Source organism: Myotis lucifugus, unplaced genomic scaffold (assembly GCF_000147115.1).
Source record: "Myotis lucifugus unplaced genomic scaffold, Myoluc2.0 scaffold_73, whole genome shotgun sequence".
NCBI lineage: Eukaryota > Metazoa > Chordata > Mammalia > Chiroptera > Vespertilionidae > Myotis > Myotis lucifugus.
Genome location: NW_005871121.1, coordinates 3,565,556 through 3,586,183, shown reverse-complemented (window position 1 = coordinate 3,586,183; position 20,628 = coordinate 3,565,556). Strand labels below are relative to the sequence as shown.

The window sequence follows — 20,628 nt, the reverse complement described above, 5'->3', positions numbered from 1 at the left end:
CAAAAAATAATCATTCAAAAGAGATTTCACAATAAGATGGTCTTCCACATGGAATCCCAAGTAAAGTGTTAAAGCAAACTTTGAATAGTCTTCCATTTACTATCTCACATCTTAGAATTTTGAGAAAGCAATACAGGAAAAAATTGAGTACCTTAAGGTGTCTTGCAACTTCTGCATTAAACAAAGGTGTTTTGATGTAATGAAAAAACAATGTTGCAATTCTTTTTCTGAGTCCTTCAAGGTTATCATTTTTGACTCCTCTCATCATAAGGTCAACCTCTCTGTCAATCAATTCTAGAATTTCCTGAGTCAATTTACATTCATGTTCCTATTTAAGACACAAAAATATTCGGTATAGAATTTTAAGAATCAGTTTTTTAAATTACCACACGAAGAAACTGAAATGAGACTCCAGAAGAAATGCAACATCACTGATAGCAATATAAACTGGCACAACTAATTTGGGGGGGAAATTGACATTATCTAGTAGAGTTAAAGATATGCACAATCTACAACCCAGCAATTCTGCTCTTAAGTGCTTTAGAGAAATGTGCATATGGAGTCATTACACACAGTGACCCCAAAGTAGAAAACAACCAAAGAGCCATAAATAATTACATAAATAAGTGATGGCTTATTCATAGACCAGAATATTATCTATGTAAGGAAATAAGTGGACTACAGCTATATTCAATAACAACTTTCAGTCTTACAAATTAATGTTGAGCAAAAGAATCAAGGCACAAAATAGTACATATAGTATCAATCCATTTAAATAAAATACAAAAATAAGCAACACTAACCATATTTTTTTAGAAATGTACACAGAAGTGGTAAAATAAAGAAAAAAAATCAAAGAAATTACCACCATGGAAGTCAGTATGGTAGGGGATAAGAGGGTGAGCTGCCATTGTGAAGAGAAAGTGGGACACCAGCAATGTTGGTTCTATCCTGTTTTGGATCCACAGGGTGGTTACATGATTGATGGCTTTATATTCGTTAGACTGCACGTATATATTTTACACATATTGTCTGCATGCTAATATAATTCACAATAATTTTTAATAAAGTAATAGAAATTAGTGTGGTTGGATAAGAAAGCCTTGGGTAAAAGCTAAGTAATTAAGGTACAAGGATTGATAAGTAGTCAAATAGAAGGTGCTCCAACTGCCCCACAGAGGATCATGAGAAATGAGTGAGCCAGAAGGTAAAGTCAGTAACTAACACTCTTCTGTACTTTCTAATACATGCTTGGCATAGCTAATACGTGAGTCGAATCAGTGGCCCCTGAGCCTGAAGGCACTTTAGAAGGACCTGGGGGAGGGTTTAAAAGATGTTTAACATTGCTCTCACACTTGAGTATCTAATTTAACTGCCTTGAAATGGAGCCTAGATATTATTTCTAATCATTCCCATATCCTCTCTCTTTCTGTGTGTGTGTGGTGTGTGTGTGTGTGTGTGTGTGTGTGTGTGTCTGTCTGTCTGCCACTCTCTCTTTTTCATGCTCTCCAGATGATCCTAATGTGTACTCAGGTTTAAGATTCACCGGTCTGTATTAGCAATTGTTACCAAAATAATACCTATTATTTTTTGAGGGCTTTCTATTTGTAAGTACTGAGACATACAGATTATATTTTTATTTTATATATTTATATATACATATATATGCACAAACATAGATATATTTATATCCTCAAAGCAACTAACTTTACAAATTAATTAAAAATGATTTTCAGAAATATTAAATAACTTATCTAAGGTTGCACAGCCATAAATGAATAAGAGCCAGTATTTGAATCATTCTTGAAGCCCGGGGGGATTAGGCTTAAGCTGGCAGGTAGACATTCCCCAAAGGGTCCCAGACTGCAGGAGGGCGCAGGCCGGGCTGAGGGAATGCCTGCCTCACCGTGCACAAATTTCGTGCACTGGGCCTCTGGTTGTTAAATAAAGGTACATGAGATATAATCGCTTAAACAAATTGTTGAAGAGATGCCCAATTTACCTTTTATGAGCCACTCTTTGGTTTTTTTTAATTAGCCAGATAATGGTCCTAATTATGTAAGATAAGAGGATTTCTACTAGATTCCCTACCTGCACTCCCTTTTTAACAATTTGGATATCATGCTTATTTCCTACCTCTGGATCTATTGCTTCTCCCTCTCTTCCTAAGTACCACAGTATTTTAAGGCCACTTGCTACACAAACATCTTTGAAAGAGTTCAGGACAAAGGCACTCAATGCCTCTGCTCTCAAGATGGGCAGAAATTTGAGAGACCTGTGGAGACTTATCTCCCAACAAGAACTATTTACTCGGCTACTTAATGTGTCATACGAACTTTTTGTGTTTTGGTCTTGTTTCTTCTCAACAGAACAACAGTTCTTTGCAGTTAGGAAACAAAGAACCCACACGAGATATCTAAACATTTTGCTGAAGAAATTCTTAGATTGCAATCAGATGATTCTCCTAGATAAGATTTAAATATGGCTGACATTTTTCTGTTGTTATTTATAATGAATCCCTGATTATAATTTGGATATCTATATCTATATGCTCTGAGAATTTGACTCATATTGACAACCAAAATAGACACGCCATGCAGTTATCCAATCCATTGCCTATCTAAAACCTTTATAATGGTTAAAACAGATGGTAATTCAGAAACAACTTCTATCTTTATGCCATAAACTGAAGGTGGCATCTGGCAAGTGCCTTATAAATGTGGTGAACTGAAAATCATTTTTCAGAAGCCAAATATTTTAACTGAATTGCCCACTTAATTTACCTATATTGACAAAAACATAGGACCAATATTGCTTTCCATTTGAGCTATAAAACAGAAGAGCGATACCAGTGGTCCTGATGATATTTGGGTTTTCCCCTTTATTTAGGATACAGAAGACATATTCATTATAGTGGATGCTGTGATGTGCTGCCCGGATTACCCCACTTCAGAACCAAAGCACTCGGTCTCCCTGCTGTGGACAGGGCTGGCGGCTGGCAACTCCCAGCTGAGCCTCCCTCTAGATTGCCCTCAGCTGACGAAAGCCATATTGGCTGAAAAGAGCCGCCATCGATTTAAAAGGACTTCCTCAGTCAAGGCCATGCTTTCTTCCCTGGAACACCCTGAAATCAAATGACTAATCAATGTGGGGGTAACTAAATGGAATTCCGACCCAGGTCCAGCTCACAGTGGGTCCCCTGGGTGCAGAGACCCACCCAGCATTCATTTCCCTGGTCCTGACACATATTGGAATGGAATACTTGGGAGTTGGCACAGGCCCCCTTTCCCTTGATTTCTTGTGCTTCTGTGATGGGGATTTCTTGTGCTTCTGTGATGGGGAAGACGAAGCAGAAGCCCTTGAAACTGAGTAGAAATGGCCTCAGTCACTACTTTGGGAATGTTTGCTTCCTGTCCCTGCAACTGTGTGCTCTTCAAGTTTAGAGGTCCCAATTCCTGGGCGGGGGGGGAGTGGACACAGCAAGAATCCTATTAAATGTGAAACTATAACTAATGCCTGGGGTCCTTAGGCCACATGATCTGGGACAAGAAAAGTGTCACACGCCTGTAAAAGTACCTGACCTTGATCTTTCAAAGGCGGTATGGCTGTTATTACCCAATGCGGACAAGGAAGGGTATTTTGGGCCTCCATGTAACGGGCATTTCTTGATATACCATTTAAGGATGAGTGCAGTAAATAGCAGCATAGAGCGTCACCTTCCCCTATCCCTTTCCCTTCTTGGGCCCTGAAGGAAAAGACCAGCGAGGAAGGTTAGACCTTTGGGTACCAAGGAAACTAACACCGTCCTGAATCAGTGATCACTCAAGCCCAACCCAGACTGTTCTGAGGGGTATTCACTGGCTTCAAACCAGGGAGCGTGTTCACTGGGCTCCAATCATGGAGCAGGCCTGGCAACAAACGTGAGCTTCCCTGAGAGGTATTGGTTGGTTCAGCCCTTTGTTCTCTAGACCAAGCATGTCAAACTCATGACCCACAGGCAGCATGCGGCCCACAATGAATATGTCTGTGGCCCAGCCAATATAACGGTATGTAAGAAACATTTTAATAAAAATTTCATCACTTAATTTTTACAATATCCTGTTATACATAATTATTAATAACGAACTATAACATTTGCTAATGACTGACTACTATAATCGTGTTGCATTTATTTCCCTTACACTCCTTACATGCAGGCACACCATTTCTCTCCACTAATACTAGCAGCAAACATTTTAGCAGCTGACTGCCACGTCATTAGTCTTGGTCTGACTTATTTGGTGTGCGCAGGAGGAAATATTTCCCTTTCAGAGAACAAGAAAAATAGGTTTATTTGCATTACACTTATTAATTTGTGCAGTTATTCAGTGTCTGGTAAGTTAACGTTCAAGAAAAAATATTAATTTTTATTAAAATGTTCTATTATTTTATGTTAATTATTACTCATTTATTTCAGCCCTTTGTATTCAGCATTTTTATATTTATTATGTGCCATAATATATAGTTTGAGAACTTTTAGATAAATATCACTGCATAACCCATATCCTCTCCAAATTATACCAAAATAATATAGTTGTTGACACAATTTATGTAAACATTTATCAATCATTTTTATACTTACTGAATGCAAACATTTCATTTATTTCAGCATTCAATTTTTTTTATTGATAATGCTAAGATACCCCAAAACTAAGACAGAGTTAATGTACCTTCACAGTATGTTTAAGTGTTAAGAGTACGTCCAGCCTCTCATCTTGGGAGAGATTTTTCAGCATAATGCATTTATAGATGCTTTGAAGCTCTCTGGCTCTGATAATGAACTGTGTTTCCATCTCAATTATTTTGCCATCGGCTCTTCTCCATGTCTTCGGAGCTGAACACTTAAAAATAATATTAGGTTTATAATTATCAGTTAGCTAAAGGCTAAATTATAACCTTGTTTTTTCTATTAAAAGTTTACCTTAATTATCATGTGCTTTATGAATAAGAGTATCACTAAAACATCAGAAAATTAATTAAAGAATTTGGAGACCATGGGACAGTAAGACATTTTAGGAAAAAAAATATGAGAGAGCTGTTCAGCATATACAGTATAAACACTTCTACAGGATTCAGATTTTGCTACTAATTGTACTAGCTGGTACGTTGAATGGCTTGAAGGGTGCATGAAAAAACTCATTACCCCCTCTTAGAATGTTTTTAAAAGTTATCTGCTCAGTTCAATTATATTAAATTGTATAAGTGTCTTGATCGTGCTTTACCAACTGAAGACCACCTTTGTGGGTGGAGCTATTGTTACAATCCTCAATGTGTTAAGCCAAAAGAACTCTGTGAGTTTTAGTTTTGTTTTCTAGATAAATAAATCTACCAAAAGTTTACAGTTCTTCACAACGCAGATGTCCATAGTGGGACGGCGTTAGTAGCTATCTTAGCAGTTGCTATGGTCCCTGCCTCCCTGGTAATGGCTGAGTCTCACTTTGTATTTCCAGACCTGGCATGGGACCTCCCAACAGAGCCCACCTCCAGAACTGAGGGTGACAACTAGAGCTCACCTGCGCTGACGCTCCTCTGACTACCTCCAGGCTAAGAATTCAGAGACCAGAGACAGGAGGTGGAGAAAGCCCTCCGCAACTGGGGACACCAGCAAGTCTTAATGCTGAGTAGGAAGTTGGGGTTTGCCAGCGCTTCTGTCCCCGCCTTTACGATGCATTCACCCAGAAAGGAAATTTCCCTGTGAAAACTCACGGTCTATTTGCTCTTCCACTTTAAGGTAGAAAGCTGCGCAGTTTCTCTCCCTGATTATACTCAATCAGAAACAAGGCTATCTTATCGTGACTAATAGCTGTTCAGATGTTGGAGGCTGATTGGTAATCGCTCTGGAGACCTGTAGTCCAATTGCCATACTTGCAACCATTTAAATCTTAGATTTGATATCATTTAGAGTTTAAATAAAACCCCAGGTGTTGGGACAAATCATCAGGAATGTAGACTAGCCAAATAAAGAAATAATATAAAGATGCATTTGGTATGATAGTATTATGAAGAATTTATAGTTATAGCATCAATTTACCTTTTATTATTTTACATTTCATATTAGCTAAATTACATTGAGAACTACAAAGTAACCTTTGAAAAAATTACATTTGAGCCTTGGCTGGTGTGGCTCATTTGGCTGGGCGCAGAGGGCATACAGAAGGCAGCCGATAGATGTTTCTCTCTCTCATTGACATTTCTTTCTCTCTCTCTCTCTCTCTCTCTCTCTCTCTCTCTCTCTCACTCACTTCTCTCTCTAAGGCAGCGGTTCTCAACCTGTGGGTCGCGACCCTTTTGGCGGTCGAACGACCCTTTCACAGGGGTCGCCTAAGACCATCCTGCATATCAGATATTTACATTATGATTCATAACAGTAGCAACATTACAGTTATGAAGTAAAACAAAAATAATTTTATGGTTGGGGCACAACATGAGGAACTGTATTTAAAGGGCCAGAAGGTTGAGAAGCACTGCCTAAGGTTAATAAAAACATATTTGTAAAATAAATCAACTATATTTGATATGCTTTCAAAGTAATGGCATTATTTTCTGATCAAAGCCAAAATGAATCAAAAATTTTAGATTCTCAGTTCTAATTTTAATTCAGCAAGTGCGAAGCATCAGCCCTATAATTAATTATTTTTAGAGCATAACTGTAGTATTAAATAATGTATTATTCATTAGTGGCCTGATAGAATTAAGTCAAATTTATTAAGAATTACAAAATGTATATAGCTCAATAATAAAGTGTTTTATCACTTAATTATTATCAATTAGAAATAAAAATATTGTTTTAAATTGAATACAGCCTTGTATGGGCTAGGCCTCAGAATGTTATTAAAGTTTCATGCTTGTTTCAAAGCTCTTTTTAAAAGTTTTAAGGAATAAGCAATCGTAAGATAAGTTTTCTATTGCAATATTCTAAAGTCTAACTAATTTAATATGCTATTTTCCTCAGGGTGGCTCTGTTAAATGTAATCTTCAAGTAATGTGGATGATACCTTTTGCTCTGCAGGCTGGTAATTTATTTCATTGGTAATAATCCAAGTATATTAACCTTTTGATGAAATGCCTAGTGTAAGAAACATGCCTCTGATTCATCTTCATAGAAAAGAAACAGCATGTGGCCAGGCGGTTACTGGATTTCCCCAGAGCAAACAGGGTGTGGCGGTTGGGAAGAGGGCATGAGAGCTGTGCGCGTGGGTAATAGCACATTTTCCAGGAAGATTCCTCTAAACAAAGGGAGGTGAAGAATGCTAGAAAGGTCTCTGCCCAAAGTTTTAAACGGCCCATGGGAGACAGCAAGACCTAGGCGGCGTATTAGGAAACAGGTGACCAAATAGTACTCAGCCAGTGAGGAGCCGGAGGAGGGACTAAATAAATAGGCTCTGTTCCCTCCCCCAAGTGTGTTCCTGTACAATGGATGCCCACTCTCCAGAGTGTTATTAAAAGTCTCATTTTTGCCATGTTTCTGTTTCCCAGTCCGTCATTGAAATTCGGACAGGTGAGCCATTTCTCAACCTACTTTATCTACTGCATTGTGTTTTATCCAGCTGGTAGATTGATTTAACTCTACCTTAACTTTTTAGCCCCATCTAAATAGTATGATATAGTAATATCTTGGATTTTTTCCAAATATATTCAACATTCTGAACGTTTCCATCCTTTAGTTTTCAACTCAAACTCTATTCCTAACTACTATAGTCTGAACAAATAAAATCACTAGTACCTGAAATCCTATTTTACTTATAAACACACACACACACACACACACACACACACACGCAGTGTTTTTATTTCAATTGCTCAGGACAATAAAATTTGTGTCCAAATTGTTCTATAATTATTTTATGTTTGTTAATTCTATATCTCCCCAAAGATTATAAGAATAAATGTTTCAGTTATGTATATCTCACAGGGCTAACAGTACTCATTCATTCAGCCAACTAATATTTATTGTGTTTATTGTATATCAGCACACCAAGTACCTAGTAGATAAAATACTGTCCTGATTTCAAGAACTCTCAAGTCTAATGAGATGTAAAGATAAGAAAATAAGCAACTAAAAGAAGGGTGATTATGCGTGACGATTGCAGGTAAACAAGTAATTAACTGGTGAAAAAAACAGAATCTAAGATGAAACCCAAAGAAAAACTAGGAGGTAGACAGAGTAAAAGGAATAATGAGTGATAGATACAAAGAATCCTAGATATGAAGTTCAAGTTCCCTAGTGTTGGCACTGCGAAGATATTAAAAATCTGTTTGGCAAAGCTTTTTTATACCGGATTTATTTCTGCCAACACTGACAATTTGGTCTTCAAATCTAGGCTTCTTTGATTTCGGGCCTTAAGATATTTTTTTACTCCGATGTAGGAAAATGTCAACTTTGCTGATTTCTCTTTCCTATTGCCTTTTTTTCTTTGAAAGCTTTGGCTGTACTAAGAGATGCACAACAATCGTGTTCTTAAATTGACTCGGAAAACAGGAGTGTAATAAATTCCACTCCGTTGCTAACAAATGAGACAGCGCGGACTCTGGAGGAGAGAAACAGAAGAACAGCAGGAAGACGCATTTCAGGGCAGGGAAGGTGGAGAGAGAACCTTGAGCGCAGCAGGCTTCCACAAAGGAGGAGAAATGACTGCACTGGGAAGAGGTCTTTTCTTCCTCCTAAATTAATACGCAAGTCCCTAAGGACACAAATTAAGAATAGCCCAACCCCCCAACAGCTACTGGGTAGTGGTCAGCTTTTCTTTTACACAGCAAAGGGGTTCCATTCATCCACAGAGGACACCCTGTACACTGTGGTGCTCAGAGAGGCAAGAATCGGTTGCATTTTTCTGTCCCATTAGCTGTCGGCCACCTGAGTAATGAGAAAAACCACTTAAATGACACAGCTAACATAGCAGGCAGTTTTTTAGCTTGTGATTATGAGAAGGGGTGTGAAATCAAGAGAATCAAAGAATAAATGGCCTAACTCTAGAGAAAGCCTCTGACAAAGTGCCAATGGTCTCGATACAGTCTGGATAAAAAGCACACAAGATATATTAGAAAGCAGCTGATGATTTTTTGTTCAAATTTCTTGACCTGAATTTCTTCACCTCTGTTAACTTGTGAGTTTTTAACTTTTGATAACCTGTGGAGGTCAATGTTTGATGTGTTAAAAGTATGACTCATTTAATTAATTCTTCAGAAAATCTTTCGATTAAGCCTTTTAAGGAGAATGAAGGCTTAGTATAGAATTTGTAATAACTGACTGATTCCATGCCTTGATTGGACCAATTTAAAAGCATATCATCCTTACTCAGAGAAATTCCATGTTCAGGATAAAAAGATAAAAAAATAGCCCTAACCGGTTTGGTTCAGTGGATAGAGTGTCAGCCTGCAGACTCAAGGATCCCAGGTTCGATTCTGGTCAAGGGCATGTACCTTGGTTTCGGGCACATCACCAGTGGGGAGTGTGCAGGAGGCAGCTGATCGATGTTTCTCTCTCATCAATGTTTCTAACTCTCTATCCCTCTCCCTTCCTCTCTGTAAAAAATCAATAAAATTATTTTTTTTTAAAAGATAAAAAATAAAATATTAGTTCAATAATCTACATAATCTTTAGATTCAATGAAGTTAAACACCAAAATTATAATTGTGTTCTCCAATGTTATTTCCAAACTATAAAAAAGTAATTGTTCTTTTTATTTTTCTATATATTATGGTGCTAAGAGTGGATCTTAAAATCTGCATTATAGCTCTGGCTGTTAGTTTTGACATTTGAAAAACTCTAACCTTGTCCAGCTTCAGGGATTAATAATAAGCTATTTTTTCTTAGCAATCAAAAAACTCTGTGGATTAATAACTTACTTCAAGTTTAGGAGCTGAACACTGGCTCCTCCTGCATATTAGAGACAATCTTAGGCATGGGGATGATGGGGGAAGGTGGACGGGCATAAAAGGGGGTAGATTTTGTATTTGCAACAAAAGACTTAATATGAAATCTATCGTAATTGTTTTCTATGATGTTTAATATGACATCATATACAAAAAGGTGATTAAAATGATTTTTTATTTAAATAACAAAGATTTTAAAATGTACTATAACAGGTTAAAAGCAGGTCCAAAGTCACTGTTCATCAATATTTTTGAAGACTGGACTACTTAGGTTATGTAATGGACTGGGATCGATCTTGAATGTAGTTGCTCCATTCTGTGGTTGTGTTTTTCTTGCCCTATATAACACTTTGGTCAAAAGAGAAGTGAAATTCCTTTGTATCAGATGAAATGTCCCATTCTCTCAACCTTAGTCTGGGGATTGGTGAGATCAACTGGTGTATCAGCTGGAGTGACTGCAGATTTAGAACTCCAGTTCTAAAACCTATGATCCACAAAAAGCCCTCCCTCGCTATCCACGAGTTCTTCTGGCTAGCTCTTCTACCCTTCCGCCAACCTTCTGGTCTTGCATTGTTGTGTGCTGCCTGAATCAGTCTGGACATTGGGATTCGGTCATTCTCACATTCTGTCCCCTCTCACAAAAAAATACCATCTTGCACTTAATATTTTACTTATTTAGTAATACAACTAAAGAAGCCACATTGTACCCTATTGCCTTCCAACTGCCTCCTCAGCAATACTCAAAAACCTCCATTTTACTGGCACAAAACAATACTTCCTATACTGAGGATCCTGCAAGGTCAGATTGAACCCCAACAACTTATCAAAGTATTTATAAGAAACAAAAATGATCCCTGGCAGGTGTGTCTCAGTTGGTTGAGTGTACTCTGTGCACAAAAAGGCCGCAGGTTCAATTCCCAGTCAAGGCACATGCCCGGTTGAGGGCTCAATTGTGCAGGAGGCAGCCAATTGGTGTTTCTCTCTCTTTCTCTCTCTCTCCACCCCCCCCCCCCCCACTCTCCCTCTCCATTCCTCTCTCTATAAATCAATAAAAGGAAGGCAGGGGTGGGTAGGTGGGTGGGAAGAGATCAATCTAAGAACTTGTATGCATATATGCATAACCCGGGGGCACAGATAATAGGGAGGTGAAGGCCTGGGAGCAGGGGTGTGCTAGAAGGGGTCCAAGGGAGAAAAAGGGGACATAGGAAATACTTTCAACAATAAAGATTAAAAAATAATAATAACATGTCATCAAGGAAAATATAAAATAAAATCAATAAAAGCATATATTTTTAAATAAAAACACATTTTCTTAATGGGAATTCTTGTGAAAAAAATTTCCCAATCTTATCCTTTTTGTGTGTGAGAGAGATTTAAAGGCCTTATCTTAGAGTGATATATTTCATGAGAAAAAGTTATGTTCTTCAACTGGCTCCAGTTGCTATTATATGTAGGGACTTGATCTACTTTTAGACTCTTTATAATTCAAAAAATGTTTAGAGTTGATGCTAGACATGAGGCCTGGGGTAGGGATGAGGAGCAAGGTAAAAAGGCATAAAGAAGAATAGATATTGTAAAAGTATTTACAAGAAGAATTTAAATTAGTTTATAGTAAACAAAGGAGCAGAGAAAGCACAGGTGGGAACCCCTATGGAGGGTGCAGCCCATCTCCCTGCCCACTGGCACCTCAGAGGCCTCAGGCACCTGCAAACACTCTTGGGCCCTGGGTCCATGCTGACCTCCTTGGTGAGGTTAACAATCAGACACATAAGGAACACAGTTCCCAGTGATGGCACTAGATTCAACATAAAGCAATCTGCTAACTGAATAAGTTTGTTTGAAATATGAGTCTGGAGAAGTATGAATATTATGGCTTCTATACAGTAGACTCGTCTTTTCTAAATGAAAATATTTAAAAATTTGAAATGACAGTATCTACATGTCATTGTATAATATCTGAAATATATACACTATCTAATGTCTGAAATATAAAATTATAAAACGATTGTTTCTCATCTCCCGCGGCCTTCCTCCATGAGCATTCATTGATCCTCTGTGATAAACTCTGTGCTAAGATGTGAGGATACAGAGACAAAGATAGCTCTGGCCTTCAGGAGCTCAGAATCTAGGAAGGATGCAGACATGTAAACAGATACAATAAAAACTGACCACAATGTTCTAAGAGAGAAGTAAATAGTCTCATGAAAGCATCCAGTCCAGGCTACAGTAGGAGGATCAGTGGATCCTTTCTCAAACAAGGGGCGTCTGAGCCCGTTTGGAAGGGTGGTTAGCTGGCTACGGAAGCAGGAAGGAAAGGATATTCCAAGTAGACGCAACACAAGATGCCAAAGCATCAAGAGCATGTGATCTTCCCAAGGATGTGCACATTTCTGACACGGCTGGAGCGGTGTGGCTTTCGTGTGCAAGGAGAGATGGCAGTGGGACAACAGGGTGGGTGAGGTGGGCTGAGAATCCATTATTAAAATCTTCGAGCCCTTGCTGGTTTGACTCAGTGGATAAAGCATCGGCCTGTGGACTGAAGGGTCCCAGGTTTGATTTTGGTCAAGGGCACATGCCCGTGTTGTGGCTCCATCCCCAGTAAGGGTTGTGCTGGAGGCAGCCGATCAAGGATTCTCTCTCATCCTTGGTGTTTCTATCTCTCTCTCCCTCTCCCTTCCTCTCTGAAATCAATAAAAATAAACAAATTTAAAAATGTAAAACCTTTGTTCCCTGAGGCAGTGAGGAGGGGCATGGGCAGAGTGGTATTTAACGAGGTCACTATGGTAGTGGCAACCGTATGGATAATGGAGGAGGGAATTGCAAAGAGAGACTGGACACCAAGAGCCTAATTTGGGGACATAGAGTAATCCAGAGGAGGAGAACATCAGAATTATTTAAATCAGGGGCAAGCTCACACACACAGGACAAGCATCTCATGACAATCTCCTGGGGGCGAAAGGGCAGCGAGAGAGAGGAGCTGCCCACAGCATACCCTCAGACGCCCCCCATCCCTCTGTGTTCCAGCAGGACCACAAGGCATTCCACAAGACCCAGAGTAGCTGCGGTTCTACTCTTTGCCTATGTGGATACATGGGAAGTCATCAGAGTGCCATGAAGGAGCCATTTCCTTACAGGCAGTGGTAGTGGGTTTAGAAATGAAGCAGTAAAGAATTGAGGAGATTATTAAAATAATAGAACAAACAGGTTGGTGGCTAAATGGTATGTCAAGAATGATGCTTCCTGAAGCAACTGAGTAGATGATGAAATATTCACAGAGATAAATGGTGTGTGTGCTACAGAATAGGATAAGGTTGGAAGTGAGGGGTAAAGGAATGGTGAGATGATATGACTTAAGAGTTGATGTGAGGTGGACTCTTGGGACATCCAAAGAGCAATGACAGTAGGCAATTGGATATGTGATCTTGGGAGCCCCTAGACAGGTCTGGCCATTTTTTACCATCACATCCAGCCTGGAACTATAGGGAAGTCCAGGATTCAGGCAGTCGTTAAGACCAGAAGAAAAAACTCAGATCAAACAGGAGGGTGTGCAGGTAAGATAAGAGGAAGGCATTTATAGTATCAAAAAAATACATTTTTTGAGAAAAAATGCTCTCAAACAAGAATCATACAAACTAGAATCACCAGACTCCCTACAGGCGAATATCTTGAAGAGCTCCGTTCATTTTCTTCCTGTAGCTGGTTGGCTTTTAATTGTTTACAAAGATCAGGTTTATAAAAGAAAATTGGTCACTATGGAAACAGGCTATTCAGTATCAGACAGTGTCACCAGGAAAGGGTAATTACTTTAGTTTTTCCATTAATTGTATGTTTTCATGGTTTTCAATAATCATGTATCTTTTTGGTCAGAAATATTCCATCAGTTAATGACCTGGTGAACAAGAGAAAAAATGCTAGTCTATAGCTATTTCCCTAGGTTGCTCACTCTATGGGCACACCAGAAACGATATTTTGTGAATTTCATACTCCATATTATCAGGGGATGCAATTCATCCAATTCCTATAGCCAGCCTAAATCTAAATGAACAGTCACAAGGTAAGTGTCTCCATTTTTTTTATTCATGGTTGAGTCCCTTTTGTTGAAAACACATTAATTTCATGTTACTTGTCCGTCATTATTCTAGGCTACAGTTAAAATGTAAAGATGCATCAAAAGTAAAAATAGAATTTTTAAAAATATGTCACCAAAATGCTAAACAAAATTCACACAAATTCTTAAAATGTAAATCTTACCTGTTTTACGCTAAGGGTACACTGATGTTTAAACAAGTGTCGCTGCACTGACCTTACTCAAAAAAGTGTGTATGATGGCTTCCTGGTTGGCCATGTAAGCGATGTGTCTGTACCTCCCAATGGAAGCAATGATTTGGGTCTCTTTTTCCAGAAGTTCGCACAAAGCAACTTTCCTCTCAGCACCACAGAAAGACTGGTTAATGCATTCCAGCTGTTCTTGTCGCCAGACTAGAGGAATAACATGAGAGACTCCTGAGGTTTTAAAATCCCACAGCTTTTTACCACCACGTCCTGACAAGCAGTATTTTATTTCTGTGTCATTTTCAGTAAAATTATACATGAATGGAATCACTCATAACATACATCTGACATATGAAAAAATAGGACAAAAAGAAGCTGAGAAGCTTAAAGCAATAAAAGTGGTCAAAGAGACAGAAGCCAGAGGAAATCGATACAGAGAATGTCACCGTAAGCCTGTAGGTAAGCTTGCTCGCGGGTTCCTGCCGCAGCAGCAGGTCTGTCTTCATCCATGCACGGTTACCTAACTTCAGCTTCGCTCGAGATACCCTCCCCCCTGAACACATCAGATACACTAAATGCTCTGTCCCCAGCCTTTTCTTCCAGACATCAGTCTCTTCTCTCCTAACCCACACAGGAAGTGTGGTTTCAAGGTATAGCTAGATCTTGCCTTAATGTTCTTTCTATTCTAATGGCTGCCCTAAAAAAATCATTTTTGTAACTTTGTCATTTACTTCATCTCCTGTTTTCCTCTCAACCCCTACTCCCCCTCTTTCTAATAAACAAGACCATACAAATGACAGCTGCTGACTATGTGCCAGACTGTCCCAAATGCTTCCGTGAACTCATTTACTCTCCTGACAAACCAATGCTTAGGTGCTACTAGCATCCCCTATTTTATAGAAAAGGAAACAGGAAAAGAGAGACTGTGGGGCTTGCCCAAGAAGCTGGGACTCGAACACTGACAGTCTGGCTCCGTGGTCCATGCCTTGCCTGCTCTCTGCCTCTTAGAAGCATGCCATCCTTTCAATTGTACAGTCCTTTTCCATGCGAACTGACTCGTTGGTTTACTCCGGAGACCCACCTTGACTTAAGTAGCCATCTAATCCTTTCCTCTGACATAAACGTAATGTATTATTACACTGTCAGGATGAAGTTTCAAACTCCCATGAAACGTATTGTGGACATAGAACCAAACTTTTTTTTTCTGAACTTTAAATAACCTAGTTCACTTATATGGTTAGAACACCTGCCAAATTCTTTTTTACTAGTTCAAAAGAGGGGGAAAAGTTTAGAGAGGGGGAAGTGAGAGGGAGAAAGAGAGAGAAACATTGATCAGTTGCCTTGAACATGCAATCAACAGGGGACTGAACCCACAACCTGGGCATGTGCTTCAACCAGGGATCGAACCAGCAACTTTTTGGTGCACAGGATGATGCTCAACCAACGGAGCCACCCTGGGCAGGGCTCCACAGCCATCTTTGAGCAATTATTATGTGAAAAGAACTCTCTAAGGCTGGATGGTGCATACAAAAGTGAGAAAGGCATGCATACGCCATTTTGAAGGGACTAACGGTGTCCTTGCCTCTCCCCAGTTGGGTAGACTGTAAAATCCTCCCATCAGGACAGAATTTCTGCTTCTCCTTCCATTTCTCTTTACCCAAAGCCTGCCATTTTGTACCATTAGGCTTAAAGACTTCCTTTGGGTGCAGCTCTTCCTTTTTTAATTTATTTTTTTCATCATCATTTATCCCCTCTATGCCCTTTTCCACCTCCACCGCCTCCCCCCTCATCCCCCACAATCACCAGTGCACACTGTTGTCCATGCCCATGAGTTCTCTCTTTTATTTTTTGCTTAATCCCTCAGCACCCCCCAACATCACCCCATCAAGGGGTACATTTCTTGACATATAAGAGTACTTTCTCTATCGCCTCTTTAGTTATGATTTAATCAGGTAAAATATACTCTTCCTTGGTTATATTCCAGATATGGGTACTTTCTCATCATGTTACAGAGATATTGCAAAATCTATTACATTTATATATAATTTATATAATTAGAAATTATAGTTTTCTTCTATTAAAATGTCAGGTTACTTTAACACCCATCTCTGCACTGAAAGGTGAATATCTGAAGCCATAGTGTTGTTTCTGGCCCTCATCTATTATAACCAATGCCTTTCATGATTTCATGGCATCTAGTTTTACAGTTTTATCAGACCATTTCCTCTCCCTCTTAAATTTCAATCTGAAATCATCCTGATCAGGTCAATAACTTGCCAGTTATGTTCTTTATAAGAATCTACTTGACCAGTGTGGCTCAGTTGGTTGGGCTTCATCCAATGCACTGAAATGCTGCCAGTTCGATTTCAGGTCAAGGCACCTGCCCAGGTTGCGGGATTGATCCCCGATGGGGGGTGGGGGGGTATGCAGAAGGCAACCAAATGATGTTCCACTCTCACATTAATGTTTCTCTCTCTCCCTCTCCCTTCCTCTCTCTCTAAAAATCAATAAAAAATATTTTAAAAAATAATCTACTCTGTACTTGTAGACACTGTATGGCTTGGTTTGTCCAATAAGAGGATTTGTAAATTTAAGAGTTAAATTGTATTAAGAAAGTCCAGGAAATCTATGACTGATGAGTTTATCAGTTAAGAGTGGTAATCAAAAAGAACTTTTAAAAATTGAACAAACTCTATATACCAAAAGGTAGTATATGATTGAACAGAAAAACTGAAAAATTATTTGCTTATGGAAATAATAACTGAGAATATTTATCTCATGGTATTACCTAGATGTTCCCAGAAAGCAAATAAAAACTGAGAGGTATTAGTAAGCCTATTTTACTTCCTAGTTTTACATTAGAAACCTTTCAGTAATAAATTTAGGCCATTGGAGCATTATTTAGGGTATTCTGCTAACCTCAAGAAACAAAATACTGCTCACCTAGATTAATATTTAAGTCCTAGATAAATATGGCTATATATATACATATGTGCTTTCAAGTACATGTATTCATATTACTCAGTTTTTATATTTTGCTTAAATTATTAGTATGACTTTTAAAAAGAAACCCACCCAATGAAGCTAATTAGAAATGAAAATATGGGCTTTAATTTCAATAAAATTTTACAATAGATGAACATCTTCTCTGTAAATCTGTTATAAGGGATAGAATATGGCATCAGAAACATACCATGTCCCAACTACTTATAAGAAATAGAAAAATACAGGAATCAGAAACAGCTGGACAAAACTACTTTTACATCTCATTTGACTGTTTCCAGAACTATACGTAGAAGCCATTGAGGAGAACAAGAGAGATTCTTCCTCCCCTTCATACATATATGCTCCCTAGGGATGATTTAAAGAATGGAATAATATATTAGTTTGCTTGGGCAGCCATAATAAAGTACCACAGAATGGGTGACTTAAACCACAGAAGTTAATTTCCTCTCAGCTCTGGAGGCTAGAAGTTCAAGAGCAAGGTGGAGACAGGGCTAGTTTACTCTGAGGGCCTCTCTCCTAGGCTTGTAGAAGGCCGTCTTCCTCTGGTGTCTTTAATGATCTTCTCTCTGTGCCTGCCTGTTTCCTAATCTCTTCTTCTTATAAGAGCACTGGTCAAATTGCCTTGCGTCCCATACATAGGACCTCACTCCTTCTTAATTACTCCTTTAAAGGCCCTTTCTCTAAATTCAGTCACATTCTCAGATACTGGGGATTAGGAATTCAACATATGAATTTTAGGGGAAACACAATTCAGCCTAAAACAAATATCAAAAACCCTCAATATTTTGAAAAAATGATATTAAACAAGTTGGTTCATTTGAAAGAATACATTTATCTCCTTAACTTATCTTCTCTGACAAATGACCTAATTTCCAGAGTTTGAAGTTCAACTATGAAATGAAAGTATAAGACTAGTATCTAAGTCCACACACATTCTAAACTTTCTGAGGCCTAAATTACAATTTTCAAATAAAAAATAACAGAACATACAATCTTTATCGACCACTGGCAACTAATGTGCATCTTCTTTTTAAAATTCTCATCACAAAATCAATCAATCAATAAGTAAATAAATAAAATTCCCCTCACAGACTGGAAGCCCGAATGAGGAGAATCTAGAAAGATTCAGACTGAAAGCCCAGGGCCAGATATGTAAATGGACTGAGCCCACTGAGTCTTCAAAAGCCGGAAATCAAGGTACCTTGACCAAGAGGTAATAGTTAGAGTCAAAAGACTCAGTTAACACAAGTCAAAACAAAGCAAAGGGTTAGAAGATTCAATTAAATACATATTTACTAGATGTGCTGAGCAAGGTCCTATCAGATGCCACAGGTGCAAAGGTGAACAGTAAAAAGAGAGTGGTGTGCACAGAGAATAACAGGGCAGGAAAAGAGGCTGTGAGCTCTATCCATGCTGCCGGGAGAGGTTTCTAAAGATGCTGACGCCTTTGCTGAGTCTGAGGTAAGAGTAACAATTGAGATCAGTGGAAAATTAAATAAATAAGTAAGTATTCATTTTTATTACTGAGGGACAGATTATCTGGAGGAAAAGTTAAAACTTTGTATTAGGCGTTCTAATTCAAACTATGTTATTGCCACTATGAGCCACAAGAGGGCAGCAGTTCCAAATACGTACAGGAGTTAAGACTATGGACTGAAAACTAAATTAAGTAGAAGAGCGGTATAAATTATTGAGCTTGTGAACTAGAAATTTTAACTACAACAAAAAATTATTATTCTGAGAGCTTAAATTTAGAATTTTAGGGCTAGAAAAAAACTGAGGGATGTCTCTTTCATGCAAATTTCATTTGCTTCCATATAAAATATGTGTAAACGTAAAATGTATCTGTTCTACTCTAATATGAAAAGATCTGTATAAAATTAATTACCACATAACAGTAACTTAAACATGCATAGGTCTTTGTACTTTTTTAAAGTAGTTCCATAAATATAATATTTTATATTTTCTACTTTATAAAGTGAAGTAGATGAGTCAGAAATTATTAAGTTATTGTACTGATGAAGAAGCTGAGGCTTAGGAAAAGTAACTTGTGTAAGTTAATTCCACTAGTAAGTAGAAAAAGTAGAACCTCATTTAGCATATTTCCTATTATTTTGCACAGTTACCTGTTAACCAAACAAAATAACAATGGTATTTGGTTTATTCACAGAGGAATTTGGCATGTTGTTTGAATAGAGTTCTGCTCTAACAGAACTTTAGTTTTATAATTATCAGTAAGAGCTTTCACAGACAGCTTGTTAACAGTGCTCTGTTTAACTACTAACACTTAGAAATAATCTTTGATTTCATCTGATAGAGCAAACGGAAATAGAAGCAAAATCTAAAGTAAAAAAGAAAGTATTTGCACAGGTCAACACTGAGGAGACAGGGGATGCAGATGTAGAAATCTAGGGAGCAAGCTTAACTGTTCCACTCGCCACATCCCTACAGACACTTAGTGTTGCATGTGAGGCACATTTATTAATATTGCTGGTTGGACCTAGTGTTGAATTGTATCGTCTTGAGTAAGTAGTGTCTTGTCACACAGCTCTGTAAGTAGACACCTAAAATTATATTCAATTGGAGCGGAAACAGTGACTTGAGTAATAGAACACATAATAATATCCACGAATAGTATATAAATAAAGTTATAGTAAAACACACTTGCTAAAAGTTAATGTTATGAATCATCATAGAAATCATATTGTTATTTCTTTGGATTAAAAAAAACCCTGTTCAACCAAAAAAATAATAATAATTGAGGCCATTTTTAATTTCTAAAATTCTTCTGTGATCACAAGCGCCCAACTTCCCCACTTTCTGGCATCTAAGATAATAGAAAACCTCTCTGTCCCAGTTACTTCCGCTTCCGCAGGTATTCCTTAGAAAGCAGAAGCTAGAAAGAATGGCATTACTACATGCCTGTTTCCCCTTCAATCCTGTATGCATTCATTCCACCAATATTTGTTGGGACACGAGCTAAACACAGAAAAACAGAGATAATTTTTTTAAAAAAAAATCAGTTATTCTCTCCTGAAGCTTACAACTCAGTGGTGAAAATTAATGTTAAATAAAAGATGTATTACTACAAATTATGATGATATGAGTGAAAAGTTCAGAGTGCAATGAGAACATGAGATGTAATAGGATCTCAGTCACAAAAGGCTTGGAGTGGATGACATTTAAGCTGAGAGATGAGACAGGCTTCAAGAAGAACAGTGCACCTACTGCTTGTTCGAGTAACCGAAGCTTCTAATTGTGCCAGTGACTAGCATACATTGAATGAAAGAAATGAAGCAAAAAGTCAAATGTGTAGAAAACACATGCTTACATATTATCATTGATGGGAGGGAATTAAAATATATTGCCACGCCCCTCGTCTAAAGGGCCGAATCAGAGACAGGATGTTGAACTAAGAAATTGGAGAAGGCCCTAGCT

General features: G+C 38.2%; 1 protein-coding gene across 1 annotated transcript in view; it reads right to left on the bottom strand.

The window, feature by feature from the left end:
- The window catches only part of IQUB (IQ motif and ubiquitin domain containing), a 56,172-nt gene that overhangs the window by 9,533 nt on the left and 26,011 nt on the right, over positions 1-20,628 (bottom strand). Inside the window, exons 8-10 of the mRNA XM_006090504.3 lie at positions 14,216-14,391; positions 4,710-4,880; positions 152-328 (exon numbers count right to left, since the gene is read on the bottom strand). Of these exons, the coding sequence (XP_006090566.1) occupies positions 152-328; positions 4,710-4,880; positions 14,216-14,391 (524 nt within the window). The remainder of the gene's footprint in view (positions 1-151; positions 329-4,709; positions 4,881-14,215; positions 14,392-20,628) is intronic.